At 42.1% G+C, this 20,130-nt stretch overlaps 1 protein-coding gene across 1 annotated transcript in view; it reads left to right on the plus strand.

The window, feature by feature from the left end:
* SLC10A7 (solute carrier family 10 member 7) overlaps positions 1–20,130 on the plus strand; it is a 288,849-nt gene that overhangs the window by 183,660 nt on the left and 85,059 nt on the right. Inside the window, exon 6 of the mRNA XM_036765559.1 lies at positions 17,997–18,032. Coding sequence (XP_036621454.1) covers positions 17,997–18,032 — 36 coding nt within the window. The remainder of the gene's footprint in view (positions 1–17,996; positions 18,033–20,130) is intronic.

A 20,130-nucleotide genomic window follows, 5' to 3' on the forward strand; every position in this document is an offset into this window, starting at 1 on the left:
CCTGATTCCACATTCAATGCTCTTTCTACTGTAACAGGCTGTCCTCAGACCCTAAATGATGCAGGTTCTCTCAGAGCGTAAGCTTTTCAAAGTTTGTCTTTTAAAAGGAAGATGAGGTGTGACTGTAAGGCACGTCCCCGATTTGCTTGAGTCACTCCTGATGGCAGTCCCATAAACAAAATGACAGCATGTTTTGAGTAGTAGCAGTGGGAGAGGAACAAGCACCTAACCGGCTAAGGTGACTACTTTGGTTGGGGGAATGCTCCTCTATATGTATATGTTAGAGGCTTTATTTCAGTGTTTCAAGTATCCCTGGTTTAATCAATCAGATGGGACGATTGCAACAGCTTCTGTGCCTTAGTAGAAGGTTTCACAAACTGCTGTTGTAACAGAAAACAAATCAGAACTGACCACTGCCCTCCCAACCCTCTGTGTGCCTTGCTTAAGCTTGTCCTCAGGTGGTGAAGATACAGTCTGTCCCAGAGCCTTTCCCAGCATTCTCCTGAAATAGGCTTCAAGAACCCCAGGGGTGTGTGTGTGTGTGTGTGTGTGATGCTGGTGGTGGTGGTGATGATGATGATGACGACAACGATTTGGGGGCAGGGAAGGCACACAGCTCATTTTAGGATAGCATGCTGGATCTCCATGCTAAGAAAAACCAGAATTTAATCCTGCCTCTGACGTAACTGTGGCAGTGGCCTATTATATGACTGTGGGCGAGTCACTTAAGCTTCCCCAGTCTCAGCTTCCTCGTCTGTAAAATGGGGATAATAATAGCCCCTGCCTCCCAGGGTTGTTGCGAGGATGCAGTAAAATCACGTGTGTAAAGTGCTTTGCAAACCTTAAAGCGTTGTCCAGATATTAGCCATGATTGTTCTCCAGAGCCCTGGCGCCATGCCCTCTCCCCATCTCACCATCCTAACTGTTGCTTCAGTACCCGGGTACATCGGTGATCTCATCAGTGTATTTTCTCCAGGTGGTACAGAGTGTAATCTGCACCTTCTGTCTCTCTCAAAGTGACTCTTGTCCAGGCCCTGCCCATCAGTGCCCTCTAAAGCCTCCACCCAGAGCTCCAGAGGCCCTCAGAGGAAGGCCCTTAATAACATTCTGAGGATGCTGGTGCAGCACTCAGCCTGCCTAGATCCTGTCCCTCGTTTTTAGCTTCCCTCTTCTCTTCTTCCCCCCACCTCCTCCTCCAGTCATACAGACGCATATCCTGATGCTATCTTTGGTGTCATTTCTTGCATGCAAGTTATCGTTGGTAATATTCAGGGCCCCACTTAGACACCCACCCATGGATCTCATCCCGTTCAGCTCTTGTTTGTGTTTTCCATAAATCCAAGGTATGATACAGTGGGAGGAAGTATTAGCTCTGGCCTTTGAGGTCCTTTCCAGCTTAGGTCTCTGATTCCTCTAACATGCCAAAGGTGATCCCAGTGTGCTGAAAACCTTCTCCCATATCTTTTATTATCAATAACTGCCTGTGACTTCTAGGATGAGGGAGTTGTTTGGGGCTCTGAGGTTAAGTGACTTCCCCAGCCTTACACGGCCAGTATATGACACCGGTGGGCTTTGACTCTGAGGTCCGCTCCTCATCCACTCTGCTGAGCTGTCTCCTCCTTGTAGGTCTTTTAATATTAGACGGGTAACTCCTTAGATTGTCTACCAACTGTTCTCCCTTGTCCTCATACATGACTAGCCTAGCTAATTTTCTTACTTGTTTCTAAAAGATCCTAAAATCATCCGCCTAAAGCAGGGAGGAATCTTGGAGGCCATCCATTCCAACACCTTGCGTTTTAGTGATGAGGAGCTGACTCCATAGATGTGAAGTGGCTCACCCACAGTTGTCTAGTTTGCGTCATCAGAGCCAGGGTTTGAAATGTGCCCTTCTCACTCCAGATCCAGAGCTCTGCACCCCTGCTCCATGCCGCCCTATCCCATGGTGCTTGGGCACAGTTCATTCTTAGGAACATGCTGTGACTGTCTTCCGTCTACTATCCCTCTCTCCACCGATCTCCACCCACCATTTTGGTTCTTTGAAGACTTGTCATCTGTTATTCGCAATGATAGAACATCTTTTGGTCTCTTAAAATATGGCTTTTGAAATGGTTGATGAAAGTAAAGTATTGAACAATGGGTTGCAGAGAGTCAAACCTGCCATCTTCCTTCTTTTCAATTCAAGACCCCTGCTTACTGTCCATATGTGATGCCTATCCGAGTAAATACACCTACCTTCTATAAACCAAATAAGCAGTAAGTTTTGCATGTATGAGTGTTATTGATCTTCACAATGTTGTGTTTAATAAAATTTAAATTCGCTTAAAACCAATACCAAATTAATAGTAGGGCTTGTCATTATGTAATTTTTTCCCATCAACAGATAGCTGTAGTACAACTATTAGCATGAAATCTTTTGTTATTCCTGGAGAGTATAGGAACCTCTGTCCTCTGTCTCTCTGTCAACTATAAGGCCAGCCTAGTACAGTGGAAAAAACACAGGCTGTAAAGGCAGCGCAGCTGGGATCAAGTCTCACCTCTAATACTGCCCGTGTGACCGTGGGCACATTGTTTAATCTCTCTGAGCTTCAGGTTCCTTCTCTCTAAAACAAGGGGGTAGATTCTGGAAAGCAATTTGGAACTATGCCCAAAGGGCTGTAAAACTGCATGCCCTTTGACCCAGCAATACTACTCCTAGGGCTGTATCCCAAAGAGATCATAAAAATGGGAAAAGGACCCACATGTACAAAAATATTCATAGCAGCTGTTTTTGTGGTGTCAGAGACCTGGAAATTGAGGGGATGCCCATTCATTGGGAAATGGCTGAACAAGTGGTATGTGAATGTAATGGAATAATATTGTGCTATAAGAAATGATGAGCAGGCAGATTTCAGAAAAACCTGGAAAGACTTACATGAACTGATGCTAAGTGAAGTGAGCAGAACCAGGAGAATGTTGCACACAGTAGCAGCCACGTTGTGCGATGACTAGCTTAGATAGACTTGGCTCTTCTCAGCAATGCAAGACCCTTAAGACAACTCCAAAGAACTCATGATGGAAAATGCTATCCACATTCAGAGAAAGAACTTTGAAGTTTGAATGCAGATGGAAACATACCATTTTCATTCCTTTTCTTCTGTTGTTTTGTTTTGTTTCTTTTTTCTTGTGGTTCCTCCCATTACTTCTAATTCTTCTTTACATCATGACTAATGTGAAAATATGTTTAATATGAATGCATATACAGAGCCTATATCGGATTGCAGGCCATCTTGGGGAGGGGGGAGGAGAGGCAAGGGGAGAAAAATTTGAAACTCAAAATCTTCTGGAAGTGAATGTCGAAAACTAAAAGTAAATTAATTAATTAATTTTAAAAAATAAAATGAAAGGTTGGACCTTTGATGATCCCTAAGTGCACTAAATCAATGGTCATTCACATATATGTGTGGGGAATGGGGGAAAGAAGAGAGAAAAGAGAAGAGGGAAGAAAGAGAGGAAGCGGGGAGAGAGCATACTTACTTAAAACTGCACTTACAGGAATTTTGGGACACCCTGTACAGAACTGGGAAGGTGTCATCTGCTATAGAAAATAGCTCATAATATGTATGGTCATTCTCATAAAGCTTTTCTAGAGATAAGAGAGTAAATATATGAGTTGGTGGTTATTGATGTCCTTCTGATCACCTTTTTTAAGCAGTAATAATATGCTCTATGATTTTCTCCTAGTCATTCAGTAACTTCCACTCTTTTAGGTCATCTTGAGAATTGATCCCATCACCCTCTATACCGCCTGTAGCATAGACTACTTCTGTGCCGTTTCTAACATGGTTGTTTCTGATCTAGCCCACCTGCTGTTACCATCTTAGTCTTCTTTAATACCATTACTGCTTCTTCAGGCACTACACTAGGGACTGGGGTGTGGTTACAAATGTGGGGGTACCACTGTGACTTTTGATGAAAATAGTCTGTGAGAGAAATGTGAGCAGAACTGTTCTCTTTTTCAGCTCTTCTTCTCCCGCTTTCGTCTGTTAGTGTTCTTGAGATGATCTAGCTTGGTTCATTCTCTTGCCAAGTTCTTTTGCAGACTTATTTTTCCCTCTGCTGCTCTTTGCTCTTTTGTGAGGAGATCCTGCTTATTACCCACTACCATTCTCCTCCACGATGTGTGTCAAGTAGGTTTATATTCTAAACATGTGTTGCGTGTGGCCTCCGTGTCTTTCCATGTGGCAGTGAGATCAAGAGATGTTTTATGGTCCCTTTTGGCCTCTCTATTATGGCAGTTGCTTTATGAAAGAATCTACATTGATGCCCTCTCCTTACCGTTTTCAAGTGTGATACTGGTCAGTACCAATGTCTCTTCCGGTTCTTTTCCTAAAGACATATTTATATTACCCAGACACAAGACTTTGGATTAATCTAAAAACTGTGGACCACTTCTCTTTCTTTATCGTGAACCTTATTTTCTGATATTCTTTTGGCCAAAGGCATCACCTCATGTCAGATAGAGTGCTGTGGTTAGAGTCAAGAGGGCAGCTGCAGTGTAAGGATTTGAAGCCGGAGGATCCCAGTTTAAATTCTAGCCATCCTTCTTACTACCTATGTGACTTTTTATAAATCACTTAACCTCTTTAAACCTCAGTTTTCTCATCTGTAAACAAGGGGTGGAGAGTGACTAGCTGACCACCAAGATCTGTTCATGATCTAACGCTAGCTGTGTGGTCTTGGGCAGGTCACTTAATTACTTAACTAACTTCCACGTGCCTTCCATCAACTCTCTAGGGCATACTATTTGTGAAGTCCTAGAGAGCTGTCGGTTGGTAGAGGAAGTTCCCCACACTGATTAAACCATAGGTCCTTCACAAATACTACTTTCCACCATTCAGTTTTAATATATTTGTTGACTTGGCTTGGAGATTCTTGTTCAGTTTTCTTAATATCCTGTTCAGTAGCATGTCTGTGTTTACCCAGAGCAATGCAGGGCAAGATGGCCCAATGGCTCATGAAAATATGTTTATTGTTGCCTTTGGGCAAACGATGAAATCAGTTTTTTATGTCTTTTGGGTTCATTAAATCAAGAATGTCAATATGGATTGGGTTGCTAACCCCAAATTATAGTGGGAGTATTAAATGCCAATGCCCATATTTGTGCCCTCCTGTGCCCTCTTTGTGCTCCCTCCAGGAGGGCAATGGAAGTAGGGAGGTTCAGTCCTAGGATTTCTTCCTGAGAAATTCACTGTACCAATACATATCAGCAACTTTTCCTAAACTTCTAGTCTTAGAGTTTCCTGGGACTTTGAGAGATTGAACTTGTCCAGATTCACATATCCAGCATGTCTTCCTGATGCTGAGGCAGACTCTCAGTACACTGTCCTGTGTTGCCTCTCATGCCAAAAATATGATACACGTTTACCTGTCCACGATTAGGTATTTCATTTTCTCTCAGAGTTGTGAAAAAATTAGATATGATCAGGATGTCGTTACCACCCTCACCCCAAAGGAAAAGGAGGCTGTGTTTCCACTCATCCTCTGGGCTCATCAGCTGACTCAGAAGCTAATATTGACCACTCCACGTCATCCCCTGACTCATCAAGAATTTCAGGTCCTGACAAAAGAGACAACTCTTAAGTGATCCATCAGTGATGAAATGTCTCCGAAGACTCACATATTATTTCACTTCTTAGCTAATAAATGATGTTTGGGGATTTTCCTTTTAAATTATTTTGCTCTTCTCCATTGTGTATAACAGATATGTATTTATGTTCACCTTTCTCTCTCCCTCTCCCTCTCTCCCTCCCTCCCCCCCATCTGTCTGTCTGTCTCTCTTTCACACACACACACACACACACACACACACACACACACGCACGCACGCATTATAAACCAGGACTGTGTAGCCAGTCAAATCTCTAAAGATACATGAAAATATATTGCAGTTGTATTCTCGCCCAAGAAGATTGCAAAATGGACCAAATCAATTGCTTTAAAATTATACATTATAATTTTCCTTATTATAAAATTGATGTGTTGATTTGTTTTGCTTAATTGAACTTTCTTTTCTTCCTCTTTATTTTTCTCTTCTTCCTCCTCCTCTTTCTTCTCCTTATCTTCATCCTGCCCCTTCTTTTATTTTGCTAATTGCAGAGAAATCATTGTCATAGGAAAGTGACAGTTTTTTTTTAAAAGGGGGCTCCAACAAAACATTTTTATAAAATTATTTGTCACGAATTCTAAAATTAGTCTTATTTTTAATAGTTTGGACATAGTAACATGACCATTTTAAGGGTGATTTTTTTAGAGGACCTTATAGCATCTATTAAGAAATATTTTAAGGATCATGTCGCCTTCAGAGAAGCCACGAGTCATAATTTAGTTTTTTTTTATGTTAGCATTTGAATTACTCAGGTGGCTTTGACTTATCCAGAAAATCCTCTTTAAGTAGATTTAAATACACTGAAGCAGCCCTCATTCATCCACCCAGAACTTCTAAGTTGCTTTTTCTGGAAGGTACCACAGCGCCACCTAGTGTCACCTAATTTCAGTTTTGACATACTATTTTTGTCAATTTCAGTGGTTCTGAAAATCACATTTTAGTTGTAAATGTCACTGCAAGAAAATTTGGTTTAAACAGTATCAACAGGAGAAGCAATTTTAAATGTATGTTTAAATGTTTGTTTGGAGATTTCCCAGATGTAGAAGTAAACTTTTTAAAAGTAGCAATTAGGACAAAGTCCTTTGTAATAATTTACCGACCTCCCCATCCCACCTTTAAAGAAAATCATTCATTTGTTGAATGTGATCTAACTGAGGTGCTTGGAAGTTATTTTGCAGTAAGTGCTTTTATATTCCCCATTTGTGAAAAAGCCCACAGAATTCCTGCCTCAAATGAAACTCTCATTTCACCAAGAAATTGGCAGTCATGAAGTTTCACCTAAAAAAAAAATCACTTTTAGTCAGGAGTCTTATTCTAATGAAATTACATATAAAAACTTTCATTTGTGGCACTCCATTTCCCCCTTTGCCTCCCCTTCATATACAGCCTGACATTGTAACCCCCACAAAATACCAAGGCAAAAGGAGAGTTCTTTAGAATCTACTTTGAAAGAGGCCCAGATAAATTGATTTAGAAAAAGGAAGTTTATATGCAAGCCACTTTTGTAACCTTAGGCCAGCAAGTCACTACCCTCAGTGTCTTTATCTTTAGAAAGAGGGGGTTGGATCAGAGAGCTTCTGTGGTCCTCTTCAGCTGTCAGTATATCCAGAATAAGCAGCAATCTTAGTCACTATGGTTTTTTATGTCTAGATGATTTCATATAGCTTGTATTCAATAAGTACAGTTGTTCTGAAATTCAGCATTTGTGTCTTTGTATTGTCAAAGACATATCCAGCTTTTGTCATGCAATCCTGGCAGCAGACTGATTCTGCCACCCAAGGATCAATCCAGCTAAGTATAGTTAATCACCAATATGCTGGCTGTCAGGTAATGAATTTTTTGGCCAAGGCATCCCAGAGAATGAAAAAGAAATCAAAATGGTGCCAAGTGTTATATGGCTCTCCAATAAATTATTTTTTGCAAAAGAGAAATTTAACCATTTTGAAATTTTGGCAAACTTTAATGATTGTTCTTGTTAACTTTCTTCATTGAGGCAAAAAGAATGATTTTTCCATTGTTATTTGTACTACTTTCAAAAGCGTGTGTATGTGCATGTGTTTGTGTGTACATATACATATATATGTAAATCTGTTCAATTATCCATACATAGCAACTTGTTACTAACATTGGCACGTGCAGCAAAATTAATACCCAGCTTATATTTTCCAGGGTTTTTTTCTCTTTTTCTTCCCCCACTGGATTTGTTATCTCCCTATGTATGGGAAGCTCCTGGCATGGAAATTCACTCCAATGATACAGATGAACACCTCAGCAGTTATTTTAAAGTCTTAGAGTTGTCTGGGGCATTGAGAGGTTAAGTGATTTCTCCCATGCTTCATATAGCCAGTGTGTTTGAGAGACATAACTTAGATTTGAATCTTCTTAACTCCAAAACCAGCCCTCTCTCTGCTTTGCTAGACTGCTTCTCTATGTTATATCAAGCATTTTTAGAATATGATTAGACCGACCATCTATCTCTTTCTAAGCCATATTGTGAGGTTCCATATGTATATAAATCTACACACATTAGTATAGAGTTCTATATTTATTCATGACAGCCATTAGAACTTGTATACTGATCAGAATTGTTCATTTTTAAGTAATAAGGATATTTAGCTATACCTCTGATAGTTTCATTTGTATAGTGTTTTGTTCCCAACTAAAGGTCTTATGGCCACATAGAAATTCTATTTGAAAATCTGTTACAACAGGGTCCATTCAAATTGATAACAGAATAGTTCTGTAATCCCTGCTTTTCTGCGCTTCAGCTACTCATAATTCCATTAGTGAGAACAAAGCAGATCCTTCCTTTAAAGTAATATAGTTGTCGTAGAATTTCACTTCTACAGAACAAACACACACACACACAAACACACAAAAATACTCATTACTTTCTTTATAGACTCAATTGCCCATTACTTGTTTAAAATTTCATGCCAATTTATAGCTGCTTATTAGGAGCAACCTCTTCACAAGCATAGACTATGTCATTTTTAAATGACGTAATTTAGAAATTACAACACTACTTGGTGGCATACATCGATTTGGAAATTTTCATCAGGCAGCCAGAAAGAGCGCATATGTGGAGAAGTTGCCCTCTACTGGGCAACCAGAAGAATGAGGTCGATGTAGATTTTCAGTTTCCTCAACATCTGTTGCCCTCCTTGATGGTCTTTACCACATAATTAGATTTATTTTATCGATTTATTTTTTAACCCTTTAAATGCCTTTGAATTCAAAAGGTACTGAATTGCTTTGCAGACATAAATTCATGGGTTCATTGATTGATTATTGGAGCTGAAGGAACATTAGGGGTAAAGTAGGAAAACCTCTTTGTTTCATAAATTGTGGCCCAGAGAAAGTGATTTGCCCAAGGTAATGCAGCTGGTTAGTGGTGGAGCTGCCACTAAGACCCAGGTCTTAGGATTCTCAGGGTAAGAGTTATTTTGACTATGCCATGCTTTGGTCTAGATCAGTGAGAAGCTCCCAGGACTGAAACACCCTGCAGTGATACAGATCAGTTACTCACCTGTGACTTTCCATCTTAGAGAGGGTCCCACAGCCACGGTGGTCAGAGGTCACTCTTAGCCCCACACTCTATCCACTGGATCATTCTTCTTGTGGCTTATAATTCTCAATAATATAATCGTGGTGTCATAATATAATAACAGTAATAGGGTTAACATATAGTACTTTAACTCTTACAAACTCCTTCCCCTATGGGAGGTGATCAAAAGTTTATATGAATCAGACCATCTACATATAATGGGCTTAATGGACTCTAACACAATCACATTGTTTTGTCCATATTTTCAACAAATATTGATCTCCGCAGCCATGTCATTCCTGCAGTAACATGCGTTAAGATAGCACAGACGAGTGAATTGGGTGTAGTGTGGCCCATCCACTTCAGATATGTTATGTAGAGAGCATTGCATTCTCTCCGTCAGTGTCATAGAATTTTAGAGCTATGAGGACCCTTTAGTCTCACCCCCAAAGTAAGGGAGGAGGAGGATGATGATGATGATGGCAATGTTTAACGTTTGTAAGGTGTGTTTCCTTAATATATATATATATATATTTATGTATATATATATATAATGTTACTATAACTTCCTTCCTTACTATATAGTATGCCATATATACTGTAACACTGAGGTATATAGTATTATTTCTATTATAGAGAGGAGGAAAACATGGCATGGAAAGAAAAATAAATGACTTCTTCAAGATTACCCATATATAAGTGTAAGTTCTAGAACTTGAATCCAGGTTCCCTGATGCCAGAAGCAAAGCTGGCCCCATTTTGCTGCACTGAAGTCTAGAAGCTAGCCTCAGTCTAGCTACTATTTAAGATGGACTCGGGCTAAAACGATAATTATACAAATTTATGTTAGCATTCAAGGCTACACGTTAAGGATCATGAATTTGTGTTAAACTCATACTCTGGGAATGAAGAAGAGTTTTTACATTTCCTTTATTAGTTTGTCCTTGGAAAATTAGTGAAATTTCTTGAAAAGTCAACAGAACATAACCAAAGTTTACATTTAGGTGTAATGCAGATTTTCCACACATAAAGCTCCCCTACTTTCTCCCCTGTCCCTTCTCTACTCCAGTCATGTAATAGTCACTGTTCAACTGGGAGACAGGGGACCCAGGCTCATTTCAACAACCATTTATTAAGAACCTACTTTATACAAAGGACTGTGCTGGCAGCTGAAGATACAAAGATAAGAAGGAAACAACTCCTGCCCCCGAGGATCTTCCATTCCTCTGGGTTGGGGGGAGGGATATCGCATGGATTCAGATGAGTCTGATCCTGATCAGGTATGATGTGCGCACAGGCTACAGAAGAAGAGTAGGTGATAACAGCCAGCCTTATATAGCGCTATAAGGTTTGCACATGACTTTTCCTGTGTTATCTCATTTTCTTCTAACAACAATGCTGTGAAGCAGATGCTCTCGTGATTCCCATTTTACAGACAGAGCTCTAGCTTGAGCAGAAACAGAAGACTTCATTGAGAAGAAGCCACCAGCTTCGACTTGAAAGAGGGAAGGGAAATAAGCACGTATTATGCACCAGGTTTTATGTGCCAGGCACTTGCTAAGCACTTTACAATTATCTCATTTAATCCTCACAACAGCTCTGAGAAGTAGGTGTATTGTTATCATCCCTATTTTACAGGTGAGGAAGCTGAGCAGGCAGAGGTTAACTCCAGGTCCAGCATTCTATCTGCTGTGCCACCTCACTGTTCTCCAGATAGAGAGGTTGAGCCATCGACTGATGGTAGAAGTCTGGAGCTCAGCAGAGATTGGGGTTGGAATTCTAGATTTGGAAGTCTTTGGTGTAGAGATGATCTGTGAACCCATGGGAGCAGATGAGATCACTCAGAGACAAGACAGTCAAGGACAGAGTCTTGAGATATATCTGTGCTTACAGAATGGGAAACATGGAATAATGATCCAGCCACAATGACTCGGGCAGGATGGAGGAGAAGCTAGAGAGAGCAGCATTTTTAAAGCCGAGAGAAATGAGAATATCCAGCAGGGAAGGAAGGAGTGGCTAACAGTGTACAAAGCTGCAAAAAGTGTCACGATTAAGAAAAAGGCATTGAATTTAACAGTTCTGGGGCAGCCTTTGAGATGCTGATTGCAGTAGAATGGCAGGGTCAGAAGCCAGATTGTCTAAACGTTTAATAAGTACAGGGCTGGTGGAGAAGTAGAAGCAAGGGCTATAGAAGTTTCTTTCTAGCAACCTAGCAATGAAAAGGAGACCAAATGTAGGACATTAGCTCAGGGGCATTGGCCAAACCACGTGAAGATTTTTTTAAGGATGAGCTAGACCCGAGTGCGTTCATAGGTAACAAGGAAAGAGCTACTAGACAGGAAAAGATTAGAGATGAGGTAGGGGGAAGGGGAGGGGGATGATTAATGTGCCAAGGTCCTACAGGAGATGGGAGGTTATAGGATCAAGAGCGCAAGTAGACAGATGAGCCTTGTCAAGGAGAAGGTTGGCTCATCCTCTGAGACTGGAAGAAAGAATAGGTGAAGCCATAGAAAGGTTTTTGAGGGATGAAGAGGGAAACACACGAGGGAACTCATGAGAGATGATCTTGATTTTCTCAGTAACGTAGGAGGCAAGGTTATCAGCTGAGAGAGGGGAGCCTAGGAATATTGGGTACTTAAGGAAGTTTGGAACAGATTCTGATAGAGTTTATCAGAATTTATTTTGGTGAGGGCTACCATGGGGTACTAGATAGAAAGTAGGCTTTGGAGTCAGGAAGCACTAGGTTCAAGACCTGCCTCTAATAAATAGAAATTAGGATCCCAGGCAACTGTCTAAGTTTCAGAATGGTTGTTGATTGGTGGAGGGAATTTCCTCATTAGGAGTTTCTTACACTAATGAAATCACAGGTCTTGAACAAAAACAACAAAATAATTTGCATGTGATTTCCTACCGATCTTTGATTCTGTCCTTCTTTGGCGTTGTTCCTACTTCTGTCACCTCCTTCTCGGCCTCTTCCACTCCACTGACTTCCTGTCCTCCGCTTTCAGACAGACTCAGGTTTTCTCTGTGAAACCATTCTTGAGTGTCCTTTCACCCTGTGGCTAATATGTTTATCCCTCCTTCCTTTGATCACCAAACTTCCAGGACAAATGCTCTGTACTCACTGCCACCCACACTTTCTGCCAGAGTTGGGTTTCTGTATCAGAACCATGCTGTCAGAAGTCATCAGGGACCTCCAGCTTTGCCAAACCCAATGGCCCATAGCCTCAGTCCTCCTCGTTCTTTCTCTCTTTAAAACTCGTCCTTTGGCTTGGCTCTTTCAGTGACCTCCCTTTGTCCTGCCTCCTAGATGTAGCCATTCCATAAGTCTCCCTCTTCAACCTTCTGCCTTCCCTCCTCTCTTTATGCTGTGTTCCATGAAGAACTCATTCATTCATATCTGCAGCACTTCCCCAAATATCCCCAGTATTTTATCTCGTAACTCCCTTGCTCAAAAACAGGCGGTTGCTGTAATTGCCTCCAGACTGGCTTTCAAGGCCCTCTATAATCTGACTTTACCTCATCTATTCAGTTCTGTCTTCTGCTGGAATCCTTTGCTTCATCCAGATTATTTTCCTTCTTGTCTTTAAAACAGTCTGCCCATAATTCTGTCTTCTCGGCGTATTCCAAACCTTCCATTCCTCAGATTCCATCTCAAGGCGCACCTTATTCATTCATTCATTCACCCTTGAACGCTAAGCATTCATTTTTAACATTAATCATATCAAAGCAGAGCCAAAAGATTGATGTGGACAATGACTACAACAGCGTAAATAAATAAAACCAAAATGCAGAGGCAACAAAACTATTCCTATGATCAGTGTCCGTACCAGACAGTCAGAATTAAAAGATGCATCCGTCCTTTCCACTAAGAGTTGATGAACTGATTTTCCAGGAATGTGGGTTCTTTAAGTTAGGGTCTTGCTTGAGTCCCTGTTGGGCAATACTTCCTGAAGCCAAACAAGATGTAGCCATCATTTTATTAAAACAAATACCAAAAAGTTAATTACGATTAAAGATAGTCTTATAATTAGTGTTGTGGAACTGGACCCTTTATTGAGTGTGGCCTCAGGTAGATTGTAAGTTCCATGAAGGGAGCAGGCAGGCTCATTCCTCAGAGGCATGGGATAGAGGAGATGAGGCTGCGGCTTGATCATTTGGATGTCCTCCTCAGGTCTGAATCGTTTGGCCCATTTCCCCAAAACAGCGTCTTATTCACAAAAACTAATACTGCAGTGAAGTGAAAACTTGGAAACAATTCTGACAGCTGCCCTGCGAGCAGCATGTAACAGAAAGTCTAAAACACTATCTTTGGTATCTATCCAGGCCATTCAGATTGTCATGAAACCTAATCAATACCTCAGCACTTGAGGGGTGTGTGGTTTTATAGTCCTGTGTCCTCTTACTGCCAAGGCAGATGCCAATTCCAGAGTGTGTGTGTGTGTGTGTGTGTGTGTGTGTGTGTGTGTGTGTGTAAACACATACATAAAGAGAAAGACAGAGTCTGTGACCTGGGCTCTTCTTTGTCAGCTTGGTAGGATCTAAAACAGTATTTGTGCTTCCTTGAACTAACCTTCAAAAACACAGAATTACTACTCTGTCATGAATGGACATCACAATAAGACTTTTGTGGGGGAAACTTTAATTTAGATGGCCCAGTGATCTCATCAATGCAAGTCTTCCCTTCCAGTGATGCCAATTGTAACCCGTCTGTGCCTTCTCTTCTTGGGTGACTCTTGTCCATATCCTCCCACACTCCATGGCAACGAGGGGCATCAGTCACTAAACATTTATTAAGTGCCTACTGTGTGCTAGGCCTTGTGCTAACCTCTGGGGATATGAAGACAGGCAAAAGACGGTCCCTGCTTTTAAGGAGCTCACAGTCTAATTGGGGAGACACCATGCGAACAACTATGTGTGAACAAGCTACGCAGACAGGAGAGCTAAAGGGCTTCCTCTGCATCTCAACCTTGTGTGACATTCTTGGCAGCTCACAAAACCTTACCCACCCAACCTGGCCTTTTGGTGCCACTCCAGATAAAAAGAAACACAGAAAGCTCTCTTGGATTTTGCTTTTTACACAAGCCCTGCTATGGAAAAGTGCATTTACAGTTCTCTAATGGGACCGAAGCAGCCTGGAGCTACATTTTGTTGATCAGTGCTTGAGGTCAAGAAGTGGTTTTATTTTTTTTTTCCTTTCCTCTAAAATCATTGAAATATATTCAGCCAATCTTTCACATCAGAGGTGTAAATGGATTTCCTGGAAGTTTTTCAGCAGCTAATGAAAGCCAGTCACTTTTTTTTTTTTTTACTTTGACTCCATTACAGTTTGCCAGGAGAGAACTTAACACTCCACCCCAGCTTCAGGGATGCTAAAACTGCCTTGACCTTGAATCCAGAAGGCTAGGCAGCTTCTTGGGCTGAAGTGCTAATCTATAACTGTTCACTTTGATACACTGTATTTTTGACAACACTTGTCCAGAAAGGGAGAGAGAGAGAGAGGGAGTGGAATTGATGTGTTTTTAAATGATGCCCCGTTCCACAATTCACTAGATAGAAAATTCCATATTTGTCTTTATTTGCCTTTCTGACATTCTGCTATCACAGCTTCAATTTATAGTTCACCCGCTTTACCGCTGATATCTGCCGAGGGTTCACGTTGTTGTGTGTTCTTAATGCATCAGACCCTCCTTCTCCGTGTCACCCAAGGGCACATTTCTCAGGCCTTTCTTTTCATCTCCACCAGAAAGAGGTACTAAATATGATGGTCTGTTAAAACGTCCTTCTTTACTGATGACCGACCTGTCTGGAGTGCTTTATGCTTTACCAAGGGCTTTACATATGTTATTTTATTGGATCCCTCACAACAACCAAGTGAGGGGAAGGATTATTCTCCCCAGTTTATGTATGAAGAAAGCGAGGTTCCGATGGAGACGGTGACTGGTGAATAGCTAGGTGCTCGTTGCTGTAGTGGAGAGAGTGCCGGGCCTGGAGTCAGGAAGCCCTAAGTTCAGATCTGACCTGAGATACCTAGGAACTATATGACCCTGGGCAAGTCACCTAACCTCTGTTTGACGCAGTTCCCTTATCTGTAAAATGGGGATGATGATAAGAGCACCTGCCTCTCAAGGTTGTTGTGAGGATCATAATTGCCAAGGCGCTTAGCACAGTAGCTGTCACATAGTAGGTGCTGTATGTTCGTAGTTATCATCACCATCATCATCATCATCATCAGTATTATTACTGCCCAATGTCACACAGTAAATAACCAACCTGGGATTTGAACCCAGGTTTTCTGAGTACAGATCAATTGCTTCTCCCATGATACCACAACTGGGTCCTAAATAGACAGAACCCTGAGGAAATCATACAAGATTTTAAAAGATCTTCTCTCCGACCCTCACCCCCCACCCCTTGCGCCATCATAACTGCTACCTCTGAGAACTGCTAATTACGGCAGTTATCATTACACTTCATATGGGTCTCCATTGTTAGCTCCCTGTGGAAAAATAGGGCTCTTCCTTAAAAGAAAGGCTCTTGTAAAGCCCAGATAATAAACAGAAATGTCAGCCCTGAACCCCCAGCATTACAAGATATAACACGCATGACCCTCAGTGCCCAGCGGAGAGAATGCTGGAAATATCGAAAACCTTTTTGTTGGATTAGTCATTCCTCCTGTAAAGAATCTGACACAGCCACTAGCCTCAAGTGCCTAAATCAAGGGTGGGGAACCTGCAGCCTCGAGGCCATATGTGGCCCTCTGAGTCCTCAAGTGTGGCCCTATGACAGAATCCAAACTTCGCAGAACAAATCCTTTTATTAAGGGGATTTGTTCTGTGAAGTTTGGATTCCATCAAAGGGCCGTACTTGAGGACCTAGGGGGCCACATGTGGCCTCGAGGGCACAGATTCCCCACCCGTGGCTCAGTGTCACTCTAGGGGTAGGCACATTTGGTTGCCTTGAGCATGTTCACCAAGAATCCAAGGTGAGTCCTTTGTGGGATTGATGATCCTGTCAGAGTTGAAGATATGTTGTTCGATGCATTTCCTGTCACGGTGAAACAAAGCAGGGTGAATCACTGTGTGCAGCTGTGCTAGAAATCCGATAAAAGACTTTGAACCCGGCCATCAGATGAGACGTATTTGTAAAAAGTGCTTAACCCGGTGCCTGGCATGTAGTAGGTACTATATAAATGCTCATTCCCTTCCTTACCCCATCTAGGACGTCTAGGACGTTTTGTATTCAGGGAGTGCTAACGTCATCTAAAGTCCTTGAGACAAGATAGGGAAGGTTTTTCCTAAAAAAAGAAAAAAAAAGACTTAGGGAGAGGACATGATAACTGTCTTCAAGTGTCTAAAAGACTAGCATACCGAGGAACAGTGGAGGAACATACCAAGAGGCAAATTTAGGCTTGATTAAGACAAGGCAGGGGAAAGGGGGGCAGAGAGAGGGATGTGGGGAAGCTGATTGGGGAGGATACTTCCTGCCAGTTAGAGGTGCCCCCAAGTAGAATGGGCCACCTCAGAAGGAAAGGATTCCCTTCATTTGGAGGTCTCCAAGAAGAGGTTGGATGTCCATTTGTCATGGATACCGTAGTGGTGATTCTTTTTCAGGTTGTTGTGAGTGGACTCTGAGTCTCTTCTGCCTCTGAGATTCTATGAGTCGCCTCAAAGCTGCTTGTTTCCTATAGATGTCTGTGCTTTGAGAGTGCTCCTGCAAAAGGGCAGGCCCATGATCTTGAACCACTTCCTAGAAGGGGATCATCTGTGCAGATGTGTGACAAATCTAATATCATGTATTCACTGGCCAGACCTCATAAATGGATGGTGCAGTGTTGGAAGTGGTCACTGAATTCCGTCAAAGGGGCACAATTGAGGACCGAGAGGGCTACATGTGGCCTCGAGGCTGCAGGTTCCCCACCCTGATCCAGAATATTACAAAGTTCAGAAAATAACTTATAAATTGTGAGATGCTTTTTTTTCTTTAAGTTACAAGATACTGAGATATGAAGGAGAGACTGAGAGAGAAGTATCATTTACTACCCTAAAACTGAGAGCTGTCATGTTTACTCCCACCTGAAACAACTCGTTTTTAAAGATTTGCCTCCAAGAAACCTAAAAGCCTGTATTCTGCCTGAGCGGCAACAGCCTCCAACCTGTTTTCTGTCACTGAAGAAAACTAATCTTTTGCCTGTCTCTGCCTGGGGGAGGTGGAGGAACCAAGGAGGTCCTGGGTGACTAAATCAGATGAAAGACTTGCTTTCTACCATGGAGACATGGAGTCTAATCAAGTGAAATGAGTTTTGAGATCTCTGCTCATTTCCTAGGGGAGATCGGTTCACATTACAAAATCACGACATCCCATTCATCACAGCTGACGTGGTCTTTGCTCAGGAGAGGACCCCAGCTGAGACTGAACCACCTGTCTTTTCTGGAAAGGGGACACTTTATCCGAGTTAGAGTTGAAAGCCGTAGAGAAGGGAAGCTTGCCAGGCACTGGCCTGGACCTCAGTAGCACACACCAAATATAAAAGGAGAAGTTAAACCTACCATGGGAGAGAGGGCTTAAGGAAGATAGGTGGGTGTCCTTTCGCTGTGTCATATACAAATAGCTGGAAGAAAGATGCTAAAGAGGTTTTGCAGAGGGAACCAAACTTGACCCCTCCCGCCGCCTTTATCACCTAGATTGTATTAAGCAGAAGCCAGAAGGAGGATAAGTATTTTCATGCATCAGAGTTTAGAGTGGCAAAGAGTGTTCTGTTTTCCCAGGCTGATAAATGAACATCATCTCTTTTATTTCTTTCAGGGCATCATTGTAACACCACTGCTACTGCTGATTTTTGTGAGTATTTTGATGTCAATACCTTTTATTAAAAAGTCATTTACAACCTGTTAAGGAAGATGATTAGAGGAAAATGGGAATTGGTATCATTTTGCACCATTTTCGTATCACTTGTTTTGAAGTGATCTTTAGGTATAATCAATCAGCTTGTCACGCAACATTTATATACTATGTGCCAGGCACTGTGCTAAGCACCTAGGATACAAAGAAAGGCAAAAGACCGTCCCTGCTCTCAAGGTGCTCATAGTCTTATGGGGAAGACAACATGTAAACCATTATGTACAAACAAGCTATATACAGGATGAATAAGAAATCAGCAGAAGGTGTGGAAAAAGGTTTCCTGTAGAAGGTGGGATTTTAGCTGGTACCTGAAGGAAGCCAGAGAAGCCATTTACTAATGTAATTTGAATGAGGTAAAGCCAGCTGGCCACAATTCAATCTCAACAGCAAGCATTTATTTATTCATTGATTAAGCACCTACTACTATACTACTAAGCTACCTTCAGGGCTGGGCACTGGGTATATAAAGACAAAAACTGAACAGACCCTGCCTTCAGGAGTTTTTGTTGTATCAGGGGAGTTTACATTTGAGTCACACAGGTAAATAAATACACAAAATAAATTTGAGTCTTAAAGGAAACTAGAATCTCACCGAGGTGAAGGTAAGAAAGGGGTACTTTCTAGGCATGGGGGACACTAGGTAAAGGCAGAGAAACAGAAAATGGGATGCCGCGTGCATTAGAAAATAGCAGATAGGTGAGTGTTCCCATGAGCACTACACCCACTCTCCCGGGGAGTGTAATAAAGTGTCTTCCTCTGCCCACTCTGGTCCTGAGTTCTTTGGGTGTGAATGGGCAAATCACATGGGTTTTCCTAAGGTCAAGTGAAGGGAAGCAACAGGCAGCGGAAGCTCGCCAGGCTTACTCCTGGGTCTTGTCTTGGGGTGTCCTGTGATCCCCACTGCGGTGTTAAGAGGGCTACCACTCTGGATTCCCTTGGGGAACCCTGTGGTCTGCATGGCCTTCTTAAGGGGACATCACATTGATGAGGGTTTGGGGTGAGAGGTGCTCGACACCCCAAAGTACCGACGCGCCGGGTCCTGCCGAAAGAATTCGACTCAAGCCTTCTCAGCCAAGGGAAAAGATAAAGTTTATTAAGAGTTAGCCAAATAGGCCTGCCCCAAGAGATCCCACCCCTTGCGACGCCTGTAAGGAAAGCGGGCCAGATCAATCTGAGCTAGATTGGACCTGACCCCCTTCATGGAGGCAAGATGGAGATTATATACACAAAGGTTGTGGGAGGGATTGAGGGGTGGTCTGGGGTGACCAGAGGAGGTGTCTAGGGAGAGACTTAAGAAGGAGTCTAAGGAGGAGCTTGAAGCTACTGGGATGAGGTCAGACTCCAGGGTGGGGGAAATAGCTGAAGGCTATATGGAAATGACAGACCATGAAGGGCTAGGGTAACAGAGCTAGGGTATAGATATTTTGATCAGGATTAAGGATGGGAAACAGGATTAAGGGTGGGAAACAGCTGAACAAAAAAAAAATAAAAAAAAAAATAAAAAAAAAAGAAAATAGCAGATAATGCAGTTTTGCTGGAATATAAAATGCGTGAAGGAGAATAATGTGTGCTAAACCTGGAAAGGTAGACAGGCTGGAGCTACTGGTTAAGTGCCTGCTGTGTACAAAGCACCGTATTAGTTACTAGGGATACAGAGGCCAGAATGAAATTATAATCTCTACCCTCAGGGAACTTAGAGACTTCCAAGTCTAAGTACTAGAATGGAAGTGAACTCTTGTGATTCTGTACTGTTGCTGAAGTCACTGGTTTTTTGGAGTTTACACTTACTTCACTTGAGTTCTATCCCAAATGTTTATTGACTGATCTGTTTCCTATCATGGTGAAATAAAGCAGGGTGAATCACTGCGTCCAGCCATGCTAGAATTCTTCCTGTCTTCCATTTTGTCATCGATAAACTGGGAGGAACTGATACTGACCCAGAATGCTGAAGCACATGGTCTAGCAGGAAGATCCAAGCTCGGGGGACAGGTGGTAATAGAGACCTGGATTTTGATGCTTGTGCTACCAACAACTCACT

Source organism: Trichosurus vulpecula, chromosome 6 (assembly GCF_011100635.1).
Source record: "Trichosurus vulpecula isolate mTriVul1 chromosome 6, mTriVul1.pri, whole genome shotgun sequence".
In the NCBI taxonomy this organism is placed as follows: Eukaryota; Metazoa; Chordata; class Mammalia; order Diprotodontia; family Phalangeridae; genus Trichosurus; species Trichosurus vulpecula.